The 20,517-nt window shown below is 32.6% G+C and overlaps 2 protein-coding genes across 2 annotated transcripts; both read left to right on the plus strand.

Annotated features, from left to right (window-relative positions):
• The first annotated feature begins 382 nt into the window (after positions 1 to 382).
• LOC124917337 (putative elongation factor TypA-like SVR3, chloroplastic) lies at positions 383 to 11,005 on the plus strand. The gene is made up of 14 exons (XM_047457791.1): positions 383 to 706; positions 972 to 1,081; positions 2,696 to 2,899; positions 3,983 to 4,159; positions 4,494 to 4,646; positions 4,903 to 4,992; positions 5,302 to 5,436; positions 5,558 to 5,674; positions 6,640 to 6,791; positions 6,870 to 6,954; positions 7,724 to 7,818; positions 8,337 to 8,502; positions 9,356 to 9,551; positions 10,532 to 11,005. The coding sequence occupies exons 1-14, from the start codon at positions 472 to 474 to the stop codon at positions 10,669 to 10,671; spliced, it is 2,055 nt and encodes a 684-aa protein (XP_047313747.1). The 5' UTR covers positions 383 to 471; the 3' UTR covers positions 10,672 to 11,005.
• A 922-nt stretch (positions 11,006 to 11,927) lies between these two features.
• Positions 11,928 to 17,440, plus strand: LOC124917341 (calcium-dependent protein kinase 32-like). Its single transcript, XM_047457795.1, has 8 exons — positions 11,928 to 12,865; positions 13,384 to 13,507; positions 13,594 to 13,737; positions 14,718 to 14,870; positions 14,954 to 15,069; positions 15,262 to 15,429; positions 16,213 to 16,443; positions 16,967 to 17,440. Exons 1-8 carry the CDS (start codon positions 12,332 to 12,334, stop codon positions 17,120 to 17,122), a joined length of 1,626 nt encoding a protein of 541 aa, XP_047313751.1. The 5' UTR covers positions 11,928 to 12,331; the 3' UTR covers positions 17,123 to 17,440.
• The last annotated feature ends 3,077 nt before the right edge of the window (positions 17,441 to 20,517 follow it).

Here is a 20,517-nt window from a genome sequence, read left to right on the forward strand (position 1 = left end):
TAATATGAAAGAATAAATATATCACGATTAACTATATGAAAAACACATTCAACATTAGTCAATAAACCTAATACATATATCAATATATCATAGTTTAACCAACAAACTAAGATTATACAATTAAAGCTATAAATTTCACAACAAATTAAATTAAATTTAAAATACAAGTTTTTAAAATAAGATGAATGGTTTATTATCCATTTCTAAAACAAATTTGTGGACTAATTTTCTTTGGATAGAATGATTCCTCATCATTTAGAAGACGTTATTGCGGTCGGTTACAGCTGAGCCACGTCATACGACCCAAAAAAAAAGAAAAAAAAAAGGAAAAAAAAGCAGGGCTAAGCTGCAACAGCCATTAGCAAATGAAATACAACCTCAAGTAGAAGAAAAGGTTTTTCAGCTCTATCTCCAATTCTCCATCTCTTTCTCTCACCTGACGACGACTGAGAGTGCGAGAAAGGAGCAAGAATGGAGATGAGCATCGCCTTCCGCAACAACTCCATTACACCTACTCTCCCTCTCGCCAATACAAACCCTAACAGAAGGACCTTCACTCTATCCGCCGCTCCTCTCCTCAACAAAACCTTCCTTGGACACTCCATGTCCGTCAAAGCAAGACCTCGTTCTCATTCCAGAAACAACAACTCCGTTCTTCGCGTCTATCCTAAATGCGCTGTTTCCGGAGCCACCGAAACATCCGCCGGTACTTTATATTATTACTCTGCTGTCTTTCTTTGCAATTTGCATTGCATGCAACTTTGTTTTTATCCTGTATATATATATATATGCCTGTTGATGATTTTGGCCTCTGCTAGTAAGTCAAGTGTTCCACACGAGATTCTATAGACCATATCTTTCATGAATGTCATAATACTGTCCTGAACTCAATGCAGGGAACTGTCGGTTGTTCGATCGATTCCTGCAATAGATTATTTTTTGTACCTTATTAACATAAACTATGGCATCAGAGAAGAAGAGCCAATTGATGAGGAGAAGTGACATAAGGAATATAGCTATAGTTGCTCACGTCGACCATGGGAAGACAACTCTAGTTGATGCCATGTTGAAGCAAGCAAAGGTAGCCAACTCTTCATATGTTTGTTTATCTTTTTCTTTCTAAGTTGCAGCATATAGTTCTGTTTGCACGTCCTTCTGTTACATGAGTGAGATATGCTTTACTTTAAGAAAAAAAAAAATCAAGAATTAAAGTACTACTTGTGTCTGCATAATAGAGATATTTGTTATTTATATTGGTATGTTCCTTCACTTTCTCTAAGTTACTAAGTTAGACTGCATATCTGTTTGCACTTATTGTTTGAAGCTTTCAAATTACTAAGTTAGACTGGTTATTCATGTCTACCATCTAATCATATGTTACTCGTACTGCCTCCAGCTTTGTTTGTAATTTATCTTAAAGGAAGACTTATTGGTTTTTGTTTTACAGAGATTGATTGATGTAATGAAAGATTAAATATGTTGAGAAAAAAATGGAAATCTTTCGAGGCATTTCATTATGCAAGATTGGAAACTGACAATATGCAACACCAATTTGATGGAAGTGTATTAGGACCTATTGATATGTAGAAGAATAAGTGAAATGCAACTAAATATCTATTTTGCAAAAAATTGTAGACTATAAGATTTGGCTGAATAAATGTGAAAAGTGTAGAATTACTTGACGAGGACAATGATAAAGGGAAAGTGGATTTAAAAGATTAAAGGATAGGTTTGTGGCAGTAGGATGAACAAAACAAAGAGAAGAAAAATATGGGGACTAGAATCATAGATAGAGAAATGACAACATTTAGAACATAAGGAGGAGAGAGATGAGAGAGAGAACATTCTATTATCACAACGAACTAATACTAGTTCCATGACATGGATTTATCTCTCACCCACTAATTTATTTACAAGGTTGGCATTCATCTAGCCTTGTTTGAGAACCAGCTCTTTCCCATCTATTTAAACCCTACCAGAAATGTAATGTCTAGCTAAAAAGAGTCTTCCAACTCTGTTTAGAGGTAGCAACATGATATTCTTTAATGTTTGACATGGTTACACAAATCTCCTAACTCTATAATCTGATTTGTTCATGTATTGAAGGTGACATTCTTCGTACAAAAATAAATACACTTTATGCATCCTAAAATCTCAATCTACATCAAATCTATAATAACTCATAGATATTTTGAGAGTGTATATTGTTAATTTTGTTCATTGAACAAGGTCAACTTGTAGTCAAGTGCATAAATCTACTTTTGAGGTTGAGTGCAGTTCATCCTTCTACTGGCATAAAAACTGTCAAGATAGATAGCCAATGCCAATGAGTATATTGTGTTAAATGGTCGATTCTTCGGAACACTATTCCAGTTTCAGTAATGAATACTGTAGCTGGTTTCAGACATGACCTTTGTTTCATTAGCAATTATGATGCAAATCTTGTATATATTGCAAATTTTCCTGCTTATACTATGTGGTATCTTAGTTGCTTGCATAGTTGTGTTAAAAGTTTGAAGAAATTCAGGAGAATATCTCCCAGTAAATGTATCAGCTGCATTTGATTGCCAATTTTAACATAATTTTATCCAAATACCATTTTGTTTTATTTTATTTTTCTGGCGAGCCTTTTACATCTCTCCATCAATTGTTTGTATGTCTATACACGTGCTTACTCTACAACTTCTATTAACAGGTATTTCGTGATAACCAAGTTATGCAAGAAAGAATAATGGACTCTAACGATCTAGAACGGGAAAGGGGAATTACAATACTCAGCAAGAACACATCAATCACTTATAAAGACTCAAAAATAAATATAATTGACACTCCAGGTCACTCTGATTTTGGTGGAGAAGTGGAAAGAGTACTCAACATGGTTGAAGGGGTCCTTCTAGTGGTATTTCTCTGTTTAACTTTGTGGCAACATAAATTATTCTATTCTATAATCTTGTAGTTAGTGGGTCATTGATTGTCACAATTGATATTTATTTATTTGATCTTTCTTGAACTAGTTTTTGTTATTTCAAGTTCTTTAGTACATATAAGTTTGAGCAAATATTGTTCAAAATCCATGAGAAATCTTGTGTCAGCATTGGTTTTCAAAGCTGCTGACACAGTGGTTCTGCTTAAGAGGATCTTATGCTGATTACATATTTAATTCCCAAACTTTCTTTGATTACACTCTTCTTTGTCCTTTCATTTCATGTTTACATTTATAGAAGGCAGCCAACTTTTCTTTTACTCTCCCACAAAATGCAATAAATTGTCTTTTCATGTATATTAGTTAACTAACCATGAACATGTAATGCACAAGTATTACTCATTTTTTGTTATACAATTAACTATTTAATTTGAGCAAAAAATAATATATATATATAAATGAATTTATTTAAAATTATGGCTACACTATGAACAACTGAGTTAAAATTTATTTTGCAACATTTCTATGCATTTATCAAAGTTAGTCAAATTTTAAAACTTTGAATGCAATCTATTTGTAATAATCAGACTTCTTAAATTAATGTTTTCCAATCATTCACCTTATAATTTAAGTTCATTCAAAAGGTTTATATTAATAAACATGTAAGAGCATTTCGCGAAGTATACAGTGTCGTCCATTGGTCTAAAAAAAGTAACATTAATACTATCGTTCTATAAATATTACAATAATATATTTTTTGATAAGATGTCCTTAAATTGAAATGATCTTTTCAGTAGCCTTTTATTTCAATCATTTCAGAACATGATTTGATTCATTATTTTCTACTAATGTAAAATTACCGAAAGTATAGAAAAACTGATGTAGGAAAGCATTATGCGCACAGATCTGCCTTGTTATCTTGCTTTTTTTTTTTTGCAGGATTCTTTCTTTCTTGTCCTTTCCCCCCTTTCATGTTCCTTATTTTCCTTCATTAACTGGTATGTTTAGAAATTTTCATTTCTAAGCATTTATATGATGTGTAATATGTCATGTTTGCAGGTAGATTCTGTTGAGGGTCCAATGCCACAAACTAGATTTGTTTTGAAGAAAGCTCTGGAGTTCGGCCACTCTGTGATAGTGGTTGTTAATAAGATTGATAGACCTTCTGCCCGTCCAGAATTTGTTGTGAATTCCACATTTGAACTCTTCATTGAACTAAATGCTTCAGATGAACAGGTATCTTGAAGATAATGAGATCATCTTGGATTTACCTTTGTCCATGGCTTATCTCCTAATCTTTATTGACAACACAGTTTAGAATATGATTCCATATATGGTCATTCATGAATCTGCTTACAAACCTGATCTTATCTGAACTGTGTGACAGCCTTGTTTCCATTTGGAGATGACGAACACGATTTTAGAATCTCCTTAAATCTAATGAGTGTTATAACTTAAGAAGATGACAAACATGATTTTATTAGTACATTATCAAGACTCCTTTTAATGTGTATTGATGTTTCAAGCTGCTATACTTAATCAGTTAATTGGTTTTGTTTCATATTCGCAGTGTGACTTCCAAGTAATATATGCCAGTGGTATTAAAGGAAAAGCAGGACTTTCTTCTGATGATTTGGCTGATGATCTTGGCCCACTTTTTGAGTCCATCATGAGGTGCATACCTGGACCACGAATTGAGAAAGATGGTGCACTTCAAATGCTTGTTAGTGGTTTGTCCTTTATAATGTTATTTCCATTCTTTACTTCTAGTGTTTTCCTTAGTTTTTTTTTGCATATATAACAGGACTTCTTTCCTTCTTTCATAATGATCAATACAAGAGTTACTAGGATGTAATGATATGAGGAAGGACTAGGGTATATCCCTAGCGTTGTTACCTGCCATTTAGGATAAATTCTATTATGTTGATCAGTTATCAACAATGCTATATGTATTAATGTTGCTGTTAATTTTAAAATAGGTGACAAATATCGAATTTGATGAGCACAAGGGACGGATAGCCATTGGACGCTTACATGCTGGGGTTTTACGAAAAGGAATGGATGTTCGTGTAAGTTTGCTTTTGTTCGTTAGATACACAATAATTATGACATTTCCACACAAATGAAACCATCTCTTGTCCCTTTTCCAGCAGAACCAATGATCTTCTAGAATCATTTAATTTCCATATTTGTCCAGGTTTTCTGGATTTATATTTTTCTGTAGTGAGAAAAAATCTTGGATTTTGTTCTCTATTTCTCGTGTTTTTATGGCAGTACACGAGGGATTTCTTCTTTTCTTCCTATTTATAATGACTGTAAGTCCTTTTGATTATATTTTCTCCCAATGATTGTTGTCGATCTTCTGTAAATCACCACAGATATGCACTTCTGAAGACTCCTGCAGATATTCCAAAGTCAGTGAACTCTTTGTTTTTGAGAAATTCTTCAGGTCTGCTACAGATACTGTGGAAGCTGGTGATATATGTGCTGTGTGTGGAATCAATGATATTCAGGTACACATGAATTTATCCCTTGACAACTTATCAACTACAGGATTTAGTGTGACATTGAAATACAAACTCTAGCAATATGCTAGTCAACTGAATTGTTGTATCAAATGGTTTCATATTTCAGATTGGAGAGACAATAGCTGACAAAGTTCATGGGAAGCCTTTACCTGCAATTAGGGTGGAAGAACCAACAGTGAAAATGTCATTTTCTATCAACACTTCTCCCTTTGTTGGACGTGAGGTATGTTTTAGAAATTTATATATCTTCCCCTCCAAGGAAAAACGTAGAAACTCAGTTCACCAACGAACATGATCAAAAGACTTGGTCCCCAAAATCATATAAATGTTGATTAGAAAAAAAACTGCTCTTCACTCTAAGTTGAATCATAAGCCCCTCGAATGCTTTTAAACCAAATGCCTGACAGATGTTCTCGATAATCATGATTGAGGCACATCAAAGACTGATTAATCTAAATGTTGCATTTATGCTAAAGTGGGTCTTGCACAAATTGTTAGCATGTTTTTTGGAACTCTGAGAACTGATTCACTTCCTTAAGTTCCTATTTGAACTCTAGGTTGTTGAATCAATCAGGATCCTTCCAGATTCAATGCATCTTTGAAGCAATAAGAAAGTCAATTCAATTACTTTCACATTTTACTTTATTTTGTTTTGCAATCATTCAATATTTATGTACAAAGTTGGGGATTTAATGAAGTTTAGGTTAGTATTCATTTTTTTTTTTTGAGAAATAGGTTAGTATTCTTGTACCCAATGGAATGAGTGAGGGACATAATGTATTATAGAGAGGGTGCTGCAACAAAATCTGCAAAGCCTGCTTTTTTGTGTAATATTTTTCTGGGTAAATGCTGATTCCAAAATTCTTTGCACCTGGTATTCTTGTACCCAATGGAATGAGCGAGGGACATAATGTATTATAGAGAGGGCGCTGCAACAAAATCTACAAAGCCTGCTCTTTTGTGTAATCTTTTTCTGGGTAAATGCTGATTCCAAAATTCTTTGCACCTGGTATACTCCAAGGGTCAATAATGTTGTTTGGAAGAGCATTAAGATCACGAGCTTTTAGATTATTTTCAGACTTGAGGATTTGAATGAAGCACAGCACATTTGTATTTTTAATTAGTATTTTATCCAACCTCTGATTATAGTTCTCTTGCATCGACTCATTAATTCTATTCCTGGAACAGGGAAAGTATGTTACTAGTAGGAACCTTAGAGATCGTCTCTACAAAGAGCTCGAGCGAAATTTGGCCATGAGAGTTGACGATGGTGAAACTGCAGACACGTTCATTGTCAGTGGCCGTGGTACTTTACATATTACCATCCTAATTGAAAACATGTAAGTTATGATATATATGGTTGTGCAACATTTACCCGAGTTCTATTTTATATACTCCATGTTTCATGCCTACATCAGGCGAAGGGAAGGATATGAATTCATGGTGGGACCACCAAAAGTTATAAGCAAGAGGGTAGATGACAAATTGTTTGAACCTTTTGAGGTACATTCATTTTCTCTTCACCCTACATTCTTTTGATTATATATATTAGTTATTCTCTACGAATAATTCTGTAATATTTCATTCTTTTAAAGAAAAATTAGCCTATTGGAGAACATTATTTTGTCACAATCACCAAAATTGAAAATCATTCTTTTGTTTTGTTTGGTACAAAAAAAATTCTGGATAATGATTCAGATTATATCGTGATTTTTGTTACTTCATTTGCTATACAGATTATCTTCTAGATATTGATCTAAATAATGGTATAATTTTTTACTTCATTTGGTAAAGAGAATTTTTCGACCATAGTCAAATTAATTTTTGAATCATGATCTATTATTTTTAGATCATTGGGATATTTACAAGCATAACATATGCCGATTTTCTAAGATCATGATCAACATCAACAATTTTATACCAAAACACCCCATTACCTATGATTCTTATTCCAAGGAAGCTGCATACAGTGAACCCACACTCACAATGGCTGTCTTTTAGACATGGAGAATAATTGAAACTACCGTGTTTACACATAACTAATGGAACCATTTAGGATTTTCAATCACATTCTTTGAATACACCCTTTTCAAGTGTTTGCTAATTAAAGTCCATGGGAAAGAAAATGGTGTATTCATGACCTTAGTAACTTTACACTGCTTTTCAGTGTGAAGTACCTTCTTTCTGCATTCAAAACATTTCCTTCCATTCCTTGTATATTGTATATGCGTTAGATGATGTAAACTTATGAATATATTATGTTAACATGCAGATTGCTACTGTGGAGGTGCCGGAGGAATACATGGGTCCTGTGGTTGAACTTCTTGGCAAAAGGCGGGGCCAGATGTTTGACATGGAAGGTCTCGGGTACGCAAATCATCTTTGTTTCTCTTAACCTTTTTTAAATACTCTCCAAAATTTTAAATTCTGATTAATTTTTTAGTGTGAAGACTTGAACTCATAATCTTGAAGTTATCAAACAAGCCCTAAATAAATTAGTGTACATGTATAATTATGAATAAACATTTCAGTTTAGTTGGTTTTCTCATCCCTAATGGAGACAAAAGATCTTTGCAATTGTTTGCTTCAATTGACAGAAAGAAAAAGATAACTTTCTGCTCAATGGAGAAACATAAAACAATGAAAAGCAAAGAGAAAACAAGATACTAGCTACTTAGATTGTTGATCTCAATTTGTTCCACTTCCTGTCTAAAACAAGTTTTTTGTTGGATATTTTACTACCATCTATTCTTAACAGTACATTCTGGAAATAACAAGTAACATCATTCTTCTGTATAAATAGCATCCCATTTCGATTTTGTATAATTTCCTGATTTATTTTCTTACATGGTGTATTTGTTGTTCTCTCAATCACAACAATATAGGGCGGAAGGAACTACCTTCCTTAAATATAAAATGCCTACCCGTGGACTTCTTGGTTTGCGGAATGCAATTTTGACTGCTTCACGTGGCACAGCAATTCTCAACACAGTATTTGATTCTTATGGACCTTGGGCTGGAGAAATTTCTACTCGAGATCAAGGCTCACTGGTAATACTTGAAAACAAAACTCTTAAATTTTCATAATTGGCTCATCTTTATGAAGACATGATGCCTGTGAGTCTGATGGTCTTGAATGGAGAGATACATTAAATTTGTTCATCAGGTTTAGAATAGTATTAAAACATTGAATGAATTATCAATAGTATATATGCATTGACAACATAATTAAGAACTTGTTGGATGTAGGAGTTTTTGAAATAATCTGATTTTTTGTAGAAACCTTGTTTGATGAATAAGTGGATTATTTGATGTTATTTGGGTTAAATGACTCAATATAATATTTTAAATTGTTATAAAAATTAAAGTTATTTGGCGGCCATAACACTTGTTTTTTCTCTTTTCTTTTAAAAAAAAGCACCAAGGGATGAAAATAATCTGGCTTATTTGGGAAAAAACTTTGTTTGATAGTAACGTGGATTATTTGCGTTAAATAAATAAATATTCTTTGTATTTAATATTAAAAATGTTATAATAAATAAAGTAAGAGTAATTTGGTATTTTAGTTGATGATTTGATGAATGATTGTAATGATGATGGGCTAAGGGGTTATTTTTATTATTTGAGTGATTCGGGCTGGCTATTGAATATGATAAATTATGTAAAATTTGTAAATAAAAAAGATACAAATATGGTATACTCATTGCCATTTCATAAGATGGTATACATAAAAGTGAATGTGGCTTTCATTCTGTTTTATAGTTTGAATGGGCAGCAATTTTTGACAACTTAGAGCTTGCTTGTTATAATAAGTTATTATTAGGCTATTCTTTAACTGTATTTTTTTATGGTCAATATATTTTTTGTGTTTGTATAACTTATTACATCAAATGGATCATTTAAGGTTGCGTTTGAAGGTGGAACAACTACAACTTATGCTCTATCGAGTTCACAAGATAGGGGACTTATGTTCGTTAATCCTGGAACTGAAGTTTATAAGGGTCAGATTGTAGGCATCCATCAGAGGCCTGGTGACCTTGCCTTAAATGTTTGCAAGAAAAAGGCAGCAACAAATATACGTTCTAACAAAGAACAGACAGGTAATTACTCAGACAAACTTATGCATATCTTCGATTTGGCTTCAAATTTGAGCTTCCTACTTTTTTATAGTTATATTTCTCTCAAATAACCAACCCAATTTATAAGTTCACTTGGATGATTCAATCACTTTTTATAGCTATGATTCATTCCTAAACTACCCTCATCTAATTTTCATCTTTCTAATATAAAATATTTTTTGATCAACCCTTGTACTAATCAACACCATTACATGTTTTTTTAGCATACTTAATCAATATTTTTTCACACCTATCCTTAAAACTCATTGAACATAATTTAAGATTTCCATAAAATGGGAGGGACTAACTATTAGAATGCAATTGGAAAAATAAGACTAGTAAATAGTGGACCTTGTTTATTGAAAGGTTATTTGAGATTATTTCCAAATAATCCACTATCCAATCAACCATCACTTCTTAAATCACATCATTCAAATTATCAGCCGAAATATTCTCATATTTTTTTAAAACTTCTTACTATACGTAATATTTGGCCTTCATTAAATCAAACAAGCCCGTGGTTGTATCAAAACATTTTGGACTCCCAATTTGAAATTTATTACAAAACAAACCCTCTATTTTTGTGCCCGGTCCGGTCAGGGGGGCCTAATATCCATTTGGTACTGGATTTATTGGTCACTTTTGCCATTCCTATATGAAATTTGTAGATCATTATTTATATGTGGGGAGACAATCGAATTTCAGAAGTAGCTCTGTGCATATTTGTCTATCTTCCTAATATCCATTGATTTGGTATCATGATCCAGATTACAATTGGCTTCATTTGGTAAATAGATTTTTGATCCACATTATTTTTGTAGTAATTTTCTACAAACACAAATATAGATTTTTACTAATCATAATTCATACACTAAAACTCATTATCCAAATCGAGAAAATTGCTAACCCTTTTCTCCTTTTCTTCGAAAGATTGACCATTGTTAATTTATTGTATTCTGCAGTGGTTCTTGATACTGCATTGAGTTACAGTTTGGATGATTGCATTGAATACATTGAAGAAGATGAACTTGTTGAAGTTACCCCATTGAGTATTCGAATGACCAAGAATCCCAAGATGTCAACAAAGAAGACATACAAATAAAAAAAGACAAATTCTTATTTGACTCCACAATAAATTTATCCTATTTTGAGTTCTTTCTTATATATATATTGGAAGGCCAGATAATATAAGCTGGTTTTTCTTCCTAATTTTTCCCTTTTCTCATAACTTTAAATTAACAAGATGAGTAGTATTAGTAGTTGTAGCATATAGTTATTGTTATTAAGTTCAATGGATTCCTTTGTCATCCATTTAGTGTGTAATTCAATCTATGTTGATGATGATGCATTCAGTCAGTGTATATGAATGTATGTTTGAATTCTAGAAAATTCACTTTTCATCTTAATTTACATGTTTTTGTTGTAGAGTTTGATTTTTTAATTAGAAATATTATTTGATCTTAAAAGCTTAGTTTTGAGTAACACTTTGAATCTAGATCCATATACATGTGCTAAAGAAAATTGTTTTATAGTCTTGTTTGTATTTAGATTCATAAACATGTGTTCACTTTTGGCTTATATTAATTTTGAAATGAAATTTATATTGTTTTTTTTCACATCAATAAAATTATAGATATTTACTTAAATAATCCAATATCAATAAAACCCTTATGTTACATGTGAGTTGAAGCTGATAATATGTGCATTAATAATTATTATTTTTATATTTCATTTGCTACAAATTGATTAGAGTTCTTTTGACTTGTTAAGTTGCATGAAACTTCCAGCTTTGTATCTTGATTGACTCAACTAAATTCTTTAAAGCATTGTTTGACTGAATACCTTTTTTCATGGTCTTCTTCTTATTGTTTAAAAAGTTCTCATCACTTTGTTTAATATAAAATTATTTTTTAACTTATAATACTCTACAATTATAAAAGATAACAAAATCTTGCATGTTGATTGATTCATGATGATGTTTAGTTGTTTTTTAATATTGTTAATCAAAAATATTTGAACATCATTTTTCTCATATTTATTCATCATATTAAATTAATTGTCTCTCTCTAAGATCATTCAAATAACTCCAATTCCAATTTGAATAATTCTTAAAATATAATTTTTCTTTTAATTATGCAGATAATAATTAATTATTTATATTTTAAATGATAAATTTATGTAATACATATAAAGTAAAGTACAAAAATAAATTGAATTGAGTTAGGGATTTGGATCTTATTTTCTTGGAAAACGATGGATGGATTGATCTGGTCAACAATGGGTTCCATGAAATTGTGAGCAGATCATTCAATCATCATCATCATCAGATTTATTTTTATTTTATTTTCATTTTATTTTCATTCATTCATTCATACCTAAAGCTTTGAATTTTACTTTGATGTTGTAGCTAGACGACACCATTTCTCTCAGAAGAGGAGGGAGTAGTGGAAGACGGCTTTCTCTCAGAGATTCCTTTTTGACTCTTCATCATCTTCATCATCATCTCCTCTGCCGTCTGTCTCTTTTTCATCCACTTCTTCACACATAAATCTCCTCTCTAGTTCTTCGAATTCCCACTTACTTTTTTATCCCACTTTTAGTCTGGGTTTACGCTTTTACTCACTTTCTTAGATCTCCCAAACCTTTCTCGGATAACAAAGATCCTTCTGTCTGTCTTCCTTGTGTTTCCCAAATTTAGTAATCTCGCGAAAAACTCGCTCAACCTTCATTTCTCCGTCAGATTTCTTAGGGTTTTACGTTTCATGGGGAATTGTTGTACGACACTGCCATCTGTTCATTCGGACAATGATGATAACAGCAACAACAAGAAGAAGAAGGGTAAGCAAAAGCAGAATCCTTTTGCTGGTGATAATGGAGGAAGACATTCATCTGTCAATGGAGGAAACAAATCAAGTGTTTTAGATAACCCAACTGGTCGTGATCTTGAACAGAAATACGAGCTGGGTAACGAGTTAGGACGAGGTGAATTTGGGGTAACTTATTTATGCATTGATAAATCTAGTGGTGAAAACCTTGCTTGTAAATCTATATCGAAAAACAAGCTGAGGACTCAAGTGGATATTGAGGATGTCAAGAGGGAAGTTGAGATAATGAAGCATTTGCCTTCTCATTCCAATATTGTTAGCTTGAAGGCTACTTATGAAGATGATAATGCTGTTCATTTGGTTATGGAGCTTTGTGAAGGTGGTGAATTGTTTGATCGGATTGTTGCTAGAGGACATTATACTGAGAGAGCTGCTGCTGCTGTAACTCGCACCATTGTTGAAGTCATTCAGGTAAACATCTCCTCCTCTCTTTTCAGATCTTGTTCTTTTTAGTTTTACTCTTAGTTTTGACTCTAAAATTCCTTTCAAAGAGAAACAATCATTCCTTGGATGTTTGGCTTTATCACTGTCTGCTAACTATAATAATTTTGATTGCATTAGGGTATTTTTAGTGTTTAATGATGTTATGAGTGTCTTTTCTGGAGAGTGTTCATTGAGCCTATTTGGATTTTTCTCCATCATTATTGAGATTAGTGTGATTTTTGGCTTCTTTTGGTATAAAAAATTGTTTTTGGGATCATGATCCAGATTACTGTGTGATTTATTTCAGATCGAGATTATATTATATGTTTTGTTTTTATAGAACATTATGATTTTTGTGCAACATAACAAATGTAGAGTTTTTCAGATCATAATCAATATAAAAATAATGCATACCAAAACAGCCCAATATTATCCAAATATCCTTTGGTCTTGAATATCCATATACAAGCACAATCTTGCTTGAACACTTCATTTTTGTGTTGCAGAATTGCCATAAACAAGGCGTAATGCATCGGGATCTCAAGCCCGAGAATTTCTTGTTTGCCAATAAGAAAGAGACTGCCCCACTGAAAGCAATTGATTTTGGGCTGTCAATATTCTTTAAGCCAGGTAATGCTTCTGGTCATGTCTGGTAAGATTGCGTAGTTTGTTTATATATACTTCTTTTTGTCTAATTTTATTTCTTCCTTTTATAGGTGAAAGATTTGATGAGATTGTAGGTAGTCCTTACTACATGGCTCCTGAAGTATTGAAACGAAACTACGGTCCTGAAATAGATGTTTGGAGTGCTGGTGTTATCCTCTACATTCTACTTTGTGGCGTTCCTCCTTTTTGGGCGGGTAAGTTTCATTATGTTATTTCGAAACTAATATTTTGTGACGATCACCGTCACAATCACTTTTGAAAATTGTCAAAGTAAAAAGAACAAAGTGATTTTGTTTTTGTTTGGTATGAAAGATGTGATTGAATTAGATGAAATGTTCTAGGTGAAAATGGATGAAAAAATGATTTTTTGATAAGTTTTTAATTCAAGCCACAGAAGATCAATTTTGACTAACAAACATGATTGGTTTTAATTTTTTGACAAAATGAAATAAGTATATATTGCTAGTTTTGGAATTTTTTTATCTGTTAGGGACAAATTTTTATCGTTCATCAATAAAATTGCTTTAAATAGGTTTTTCTCTTAAAATTTTATAGTATTTATATTTTCATTGACTTCTTTTTATATTAAAAATATTTTGTTAGAATAATAGATTTAAGTGTATTTTATTTGCTTTTCATAATATCATATGAACATATTTAATTTGTTAGACTATTTGTATTATAAATAATTTTGGTTAAAATAATATTTAATATAGATAAAAATACTATTTGTAATATTTGTAGTAAAAATTGTGACCCATTTTGATTTCTCAAATCCCTAATGACTACTTGATTTGTCAGAGGCTTCATGATTCTTCTTGTTCATAATTTGCAAGCTTTCATAGTCATAATGAAGGAGTTGAAGATTCTAATATGCTAACCCTCAACAGTAGTCCCCCTAAGACAAACTATGTAAATTATTAATTTAATTTTATGAATATCAGTTATTCCTAAGAAGAAACAAACAGTTTGCTTATGATTCATGTTGGTATAACAAGTTTTCTGTTTGATATAGAACAACACTTATAAAAATCAATATCATTGCTCAACTGCTAATTTCAAATAGACCTAATAATATGGTGCTTCTTTTGCTTAAATATTTTCCATGACCGAGTTAATACTTTTGAATTGAAGTTAATTTGCTTCCGAAACGTGGTGTTATTATGATTCTCAGAGACTGAACAAGGAGTAGCACAAGCAATCATTCGTTCCGTTGTAGATTTTAAGCGGGAACCCTGGCCAAAAGTCTCTGATAATGCAAAAGAGCTTATCAAGAAAATGCTTGAACCTGATCCTAAGCGTCGCCTTACTGCTCAAGAAGTACTAGGTATATTTATGACCAAGTTTTCTAAGAGTTCATAAAGTATTGTAGAAATTGCAAAAATGAAAAAAATATACTTTTTATGGCAGATCACACATGGTTACAGAATGCCAAGAAAGCACCTAATGTTTCTTTGGGTGAAACTGTGAGATCAAGGCTTATGCAATTTTCTGTGATGAACAAGCTCAAGAAGAGGGCTCTGAGGGTAATTTCTCTAAATTGTTTCCTTTTAACTCTATTTGGAATCAGTTACCGAAATAAGAGGTTTACATAAAAAGCACATTGTGTTAGCCTGTTCAAAAGAAAAAACAACTTCTTCCATTAGCAATGTATTATTAGTTAGGCTCATTAATATGCTTCATAGTTTTGCTGATTATCTTTTTATTATACTGTTTAGGTAATTGCTGAGCATCTCTCAGTGGAGGAAGCAGCTGGTTTTAAGGAAGGGTATGAAAAGATGGACACAAGTGGTAGAGGGAAGATCAATATCGATGAGCTAAGAATTGGCTTACAGAAACTTGGCCATCAGATGCCGGATTCTGATCTTCAGATTCTTATGGAAGTTGTAAGTGCCACTTATAGTTGTCTTGTAATCTTGGACCTAAGATTCAAACTTTTGAAGTGTCATTAAACCCATTATGGTACCCATTAAAGGCCCTTTTGGTATCATGAAAAAAGAGATGGATATATTTCCAACACATGGCGCCATTTAAAAACATTTCTTTTATCCGTAAGATATCTCACCTGGATGAGGAAACAGAACTTAGTTAAAAAATCAGAAATTTGTTGGCAGTTTTCTTTCTAGATCCCAATTCTTAGCCAGAAACAGAAAGTTTTTCCAAATGGGCCATGGCTACCTGATTGAGATAAAACCTTCATTGATCTAGCCTAAAATTCAGCTTGTGATCTCATCTGATTCACCAATTTATTTTTCAAATAAACTGTGATATCACTCGATCAAACCTTTTCTTACCAAACAAAGTTTTTAGTGTTTGTCAGAATATATAAAAATAATGTGTTTTTTCTCTAGTATCCAGCCAGGCCCATAACTACATTACCCCAATTCCTTTGGCAGAAACTGTGATGATCACATTTGTTTTTTGCCAAAGAAAATGTGATTGTTTCATAAAATAAATTGGCGGGTTCCAAATGGGTTGGTTACACTTTTAATCCAGTTGAGTGAGTACAAGCATATATTAATTATTTTTCAACATATCAGTTTTTTCTATGATTTAACACACATCCGAAGAATAGAATGCTTGTATTTTTCATAAATTTGTTTGTTCCATAGACAAAAACCGAAACAAAAAGTGTTTATGTGGAATCAAATGATTTGTTTCTTTTTCAGGGTGATGTTGACAAGGACGGATATTTGGACTATGGAGAGTTTGTAGCTGTTTCTGTTCATTTGAGGAAGATGGGAAATGATGAACATCTCCGCAAAGCCTTTGAATTTTTTGATCAAAACCAAAATGGGTATATAGAGATTGATGAATTAAGAGAAGCCTTGTCTGATGATATTGAGTCGAATATTGAAGACATCATAAATGCCATCATCCATGATGTGGACACCGATAAGGTTTGTAATCTTCTCCATTGATTTTGTTTCTATGCCCTTTCCTTTTGGCTTATGAAATCAGAACATTAAAGATGATTTATTGCTTCATGACAATTTCCAGAAAGAAAATTGATTTAAGTTGTGTTTCCCATTAAAAAGATTGATGGAGACTCACTCTGGATGGTTCAAGTTGTTCGATTCCCACTGGAAACACTTTGATTGAAGTGGGATCGTGTCGGTTTACAAAATGAAACCCCTAAAAATGATGGGAAAAATATATTGAAATGGGTAGATCAATTGAAAGAGTCCTACTTAATAGATTAAAAATCTTATATTCTATTCTCATTATGAACACTCTTTCTGATTTTTAAGAAGAAAAAAAATTCTCATCTGGATATAAGATAATGTGATTGTTTGTTTAAATTATCTTCTTTCCAGAAAATGTGGGCCTTCTATGAGAAACAGATTGTAAACAGAAATGGTGTTTTCAAATAGGCCCTAATGTCTCGATTGAGATGTTTAACGAGTTTGAAAAACATTGCAGGATGGACGTATCAGCTATGATGAGTTTGCGACAATGATGAAGGCTGGGACAGATTGGAGAAAAGCATCGAGACAATATTCTCGGGAGCGATATAACAGTCTCAGCTTGAAGTTATTCAAAGATGAATCGTTGAATTTGAAAAATGAGGATAGGTAGCACACTCGCTTGACAACATTTAACGTGAATTACCAATTCCATTTGTTGAATTTCTCGTTTATTATTGTGTACCTTTCCAAAATTTATTTGATTCTCTTTCGATTAATTTCCATCCCCTTTTGCTTGACCGGTTCTTGCAATAGTTCAATCGAGAGTACACGTAGAAGTGTGAAGGGAAGTTGGGCTAGAATTGTTTGCAAATGTAAATCATTGTTGGCCTTGTATACTCTCTTAGTCCTATTTTATATTTATTGTAATTTAGTCTCTTATAACCTTAAATGCTGGTACAATTTGTTCAACCTAGTGTTTTTTTTACATGTCCTTAATCCGTGAATCATTTAGACTTTTTTTTTTGTTTAAACTTTTGTCATGTAAGACCATATTTTTTTTAATTAAAAAAAACGACTTAACGACATTTTATAAAAATTCTCAAAACGGGAAAATATTTTTTTAGACAAGTCTAGGAAAATTTAGTTCGAAATAGTCTAAAAGCAAATGAATTACACGACAAACAAAATTGAAAACGTTTATCTAACTAAAATTTTTTTCGTTCTCGTGATTTCTTTGAGTGTGATTTTTCAGTTTTAGCTTAGTGTCAAGTTTTGCTCAATCATGGGTACTTGTCTTAGCGTTTGTAGATTTGTGCTGCTGTCAAATACAATGTCTTCTCTACACTTCTTATTCTCGAGTGCATCCTTGCGTTACTTTCTCGCCAAATGTGGTAGATTATTGTACCGAAGCCGTTTTTGAAAACACTTGACATGAAACTTTTCCCCTTTGCTTTCTTTGATTGTGACTTCCTTTTTATTTCTTTCCATTCCGTAGGCAGGCTAGCTATTTTCATGCTTCTGACAAATTTCTTCCATAGTTCCGATGTAAAAAGACAACACCCAAATAAGTGATTAGTTGTTTCTTAATTTCCTTCACATAGTAGACAACTTGTATCCGGGATCTTCATATACTTCTTTACCCGATCTCTTGTGTTTATCTTTTCCCTAAATGCAAGCCATAGGATAAATTGGTGTCTCGAGATGACTTTTAATGACCAGACCAGATCAACCAAATCTACTATTTGCTCCTTCTCTCGGATGGTATTCCACACCTTGCTTGAGTTCATCTTCCCGTTTCCTCGGCTTTCCATCGGTGTATGTATGTTCTTTCATTGAATTAAATGTTGATTATATGTTTGAGAATGCGCTGTCCCACCGATATTCACATAAGGATCGAATTCCATAGTCCATCCTTAATGTCTCTAATCTTTGCGGCTAGGCAATCTCGTCTGATCCTCAGGTTTCTGAATTCCTTTTTATTGATTAGCGGTTGGTCATCATACCAGGGATCATGCCAAAACAGTGTGTTTCTGCCGTCTCCCTAGCTAATGTCAAATAGTCATGCAATGTTGTTTCTTAGTTTAAGGATTTTCTTTAACAACCATCCCATACCTTCGCTTATTTTAGTTGTCAAAATGCTTAATTCGTGTTTCATAAACCGGGTGTGGATCCACTTGATCCAGAGTGATTCTTGTTTGCTCTCCTTGACCCATAGGTGCTTATACGTCAACACTTTATTCCATTCAACACAGTTCTTGAGCCATATGCCGCCTTCTTCCTTTGATTTGCAAAGTGCGGTTCACTTAACATTCTTCCCGTTTCTCCCGTTGCTTCCCTAAATAAAGTTTCTCATTAGCGCGTCAAGTTATTTCATTACCTTATTCGGGAGCACGAGTTGTTGCGACCAGTAACCGATGATTCCCATTACCACGCTTTTGACTAGCTCAATTCTTCCAACGTATGTAAGTTTCTTTGCTGCCTAGCCAAAAATTGAGTAATTCACTTTCTCGATCAGTGCAGTGCAATATTTTGATCTTTTTTGCCGTGAGTGGTATGTCTAAGTATCTTACTAGGAAGATTCTTTTTGCGATGCCCGTAATGTTGTAGATGTTTATTTTCGTTTCCTCTTTTACTACTCCATAGAATGCCAAGCTCTTGTTCTCGTTGATAGTCAAACTTGTAACCTCAGAAAAATGTTAGTGCAACTCTTACAGTTTTTATGGAATCTACGTCAGCATGCGCGAGAATGAACAAATCTTCAATAAAATATAAATGAGTGATCCCCCCTCCTCACAGAATAGGTGAAAGATGTATGGTCGATTCTTTCGGAATGTCGTAAAGACACTCTCAAAGATCGCCATGATGACGACAAAAATGTAAGATGATAGGGGATATCCCTGCCTCACGCAATTTTTACCCTTGAAGTAGCCTTCATAGATCCCATTGACGCTAACTACAAAACAAGAGGTAGAAACGCATTGCATAATTCATTATATAAAAATAATGGGAAAACCCGATACGGCCATAATGGCTTCCCATCTAACAGAATCAAATGCTTTTGATATTAATTTTAAAAACCACTCTCGAAAATATTTTCTATTCCCATAACCTTTGAGGAGGTTTTGCATGAGAAGATTGTTATGTGAGATAGTTCGACCGGGAATGAATGTAGATTGATTTAATTTAATAATTTTACCAATGACATTTTTAAATTGTTTTGACAATTTTTGAAATTATTTTGTAGACGACATTGCAGCATGAAATCGGTCTAAAATCTTGAACCTTTTCGGGAAATTAGGTTTTCGGTATAAGACTCTTTTATCAATAATCTGGTATAAAGTGTTTAGATGACTTGATTGCGTTTTCGTTGTACCCATAAGCTCTTTTTATAAAAGTTGATGGCGAGATCTTGTACCCTTTTTTTCCATGTACATATTCACCCTCATCATTCTTCAGCATGTAAATATCATGAAATTTTGTTGTCGGTATCTATCTCTTAAAGTAAGTTAAATTTTAGTTATTTGTTTTAACATTTATTTTTTATATTAATTATTTTTAAGATTAAACATTTCATATTATTGAATGCAGATAGTTGTAGGTGTGCTATGATTGAAGAACATGAGTTAAAAAAGATTAATATGTTGAATGTTCAAACAATTTATATAGTTTTGTTCTTTAATTTTTGAATTTTATATTTTTGAATTTTGATTAATAATGGTGATTTAATGTTTTAGATTATCATATTTTAGAATTTTGAATAATTATGATTGTTTCATATTTTAATTTTGAAATATCATGTTTTAAATGTTTAATATGTATGAAAGTTTGATATTTTAATTTTACAAATAAATTTGGTTTGGGTTCGAGCTCGAGCTCGAGTTTGAGCTTGAAAATTTAATTTTTGTTCAAGCTTTCGAGTCGAGCCGAGCTTGTATGTAATATAGTCGAATCGAACTCGAGCTCAAATTTATAAGCTCATTCAAGCTCGAATTCGAGTTGAGTTAATAAATACTTAATCAAGTCAAGCTCGAGCTCCAGTAAGCTTAAGCTCGACCCGACTTATTT

This window comes from Impatiens glandulifera, unplaced genomic scaffold, assembly GCF_907164915.1.
Source record: "Impatiens glandulifera unplaced genomic scaffold, dImpGla2.1, whole genome shotgun sequence".
In the NCBI taxonomy this organism is placed as follows: domain Eukaryota; kingdom Viridiplantae; phylum Streptophyta; class Magnoliopsida; order Ericales; family Balsaminaceae; genus Impatiens; species Impatiens glandulifera.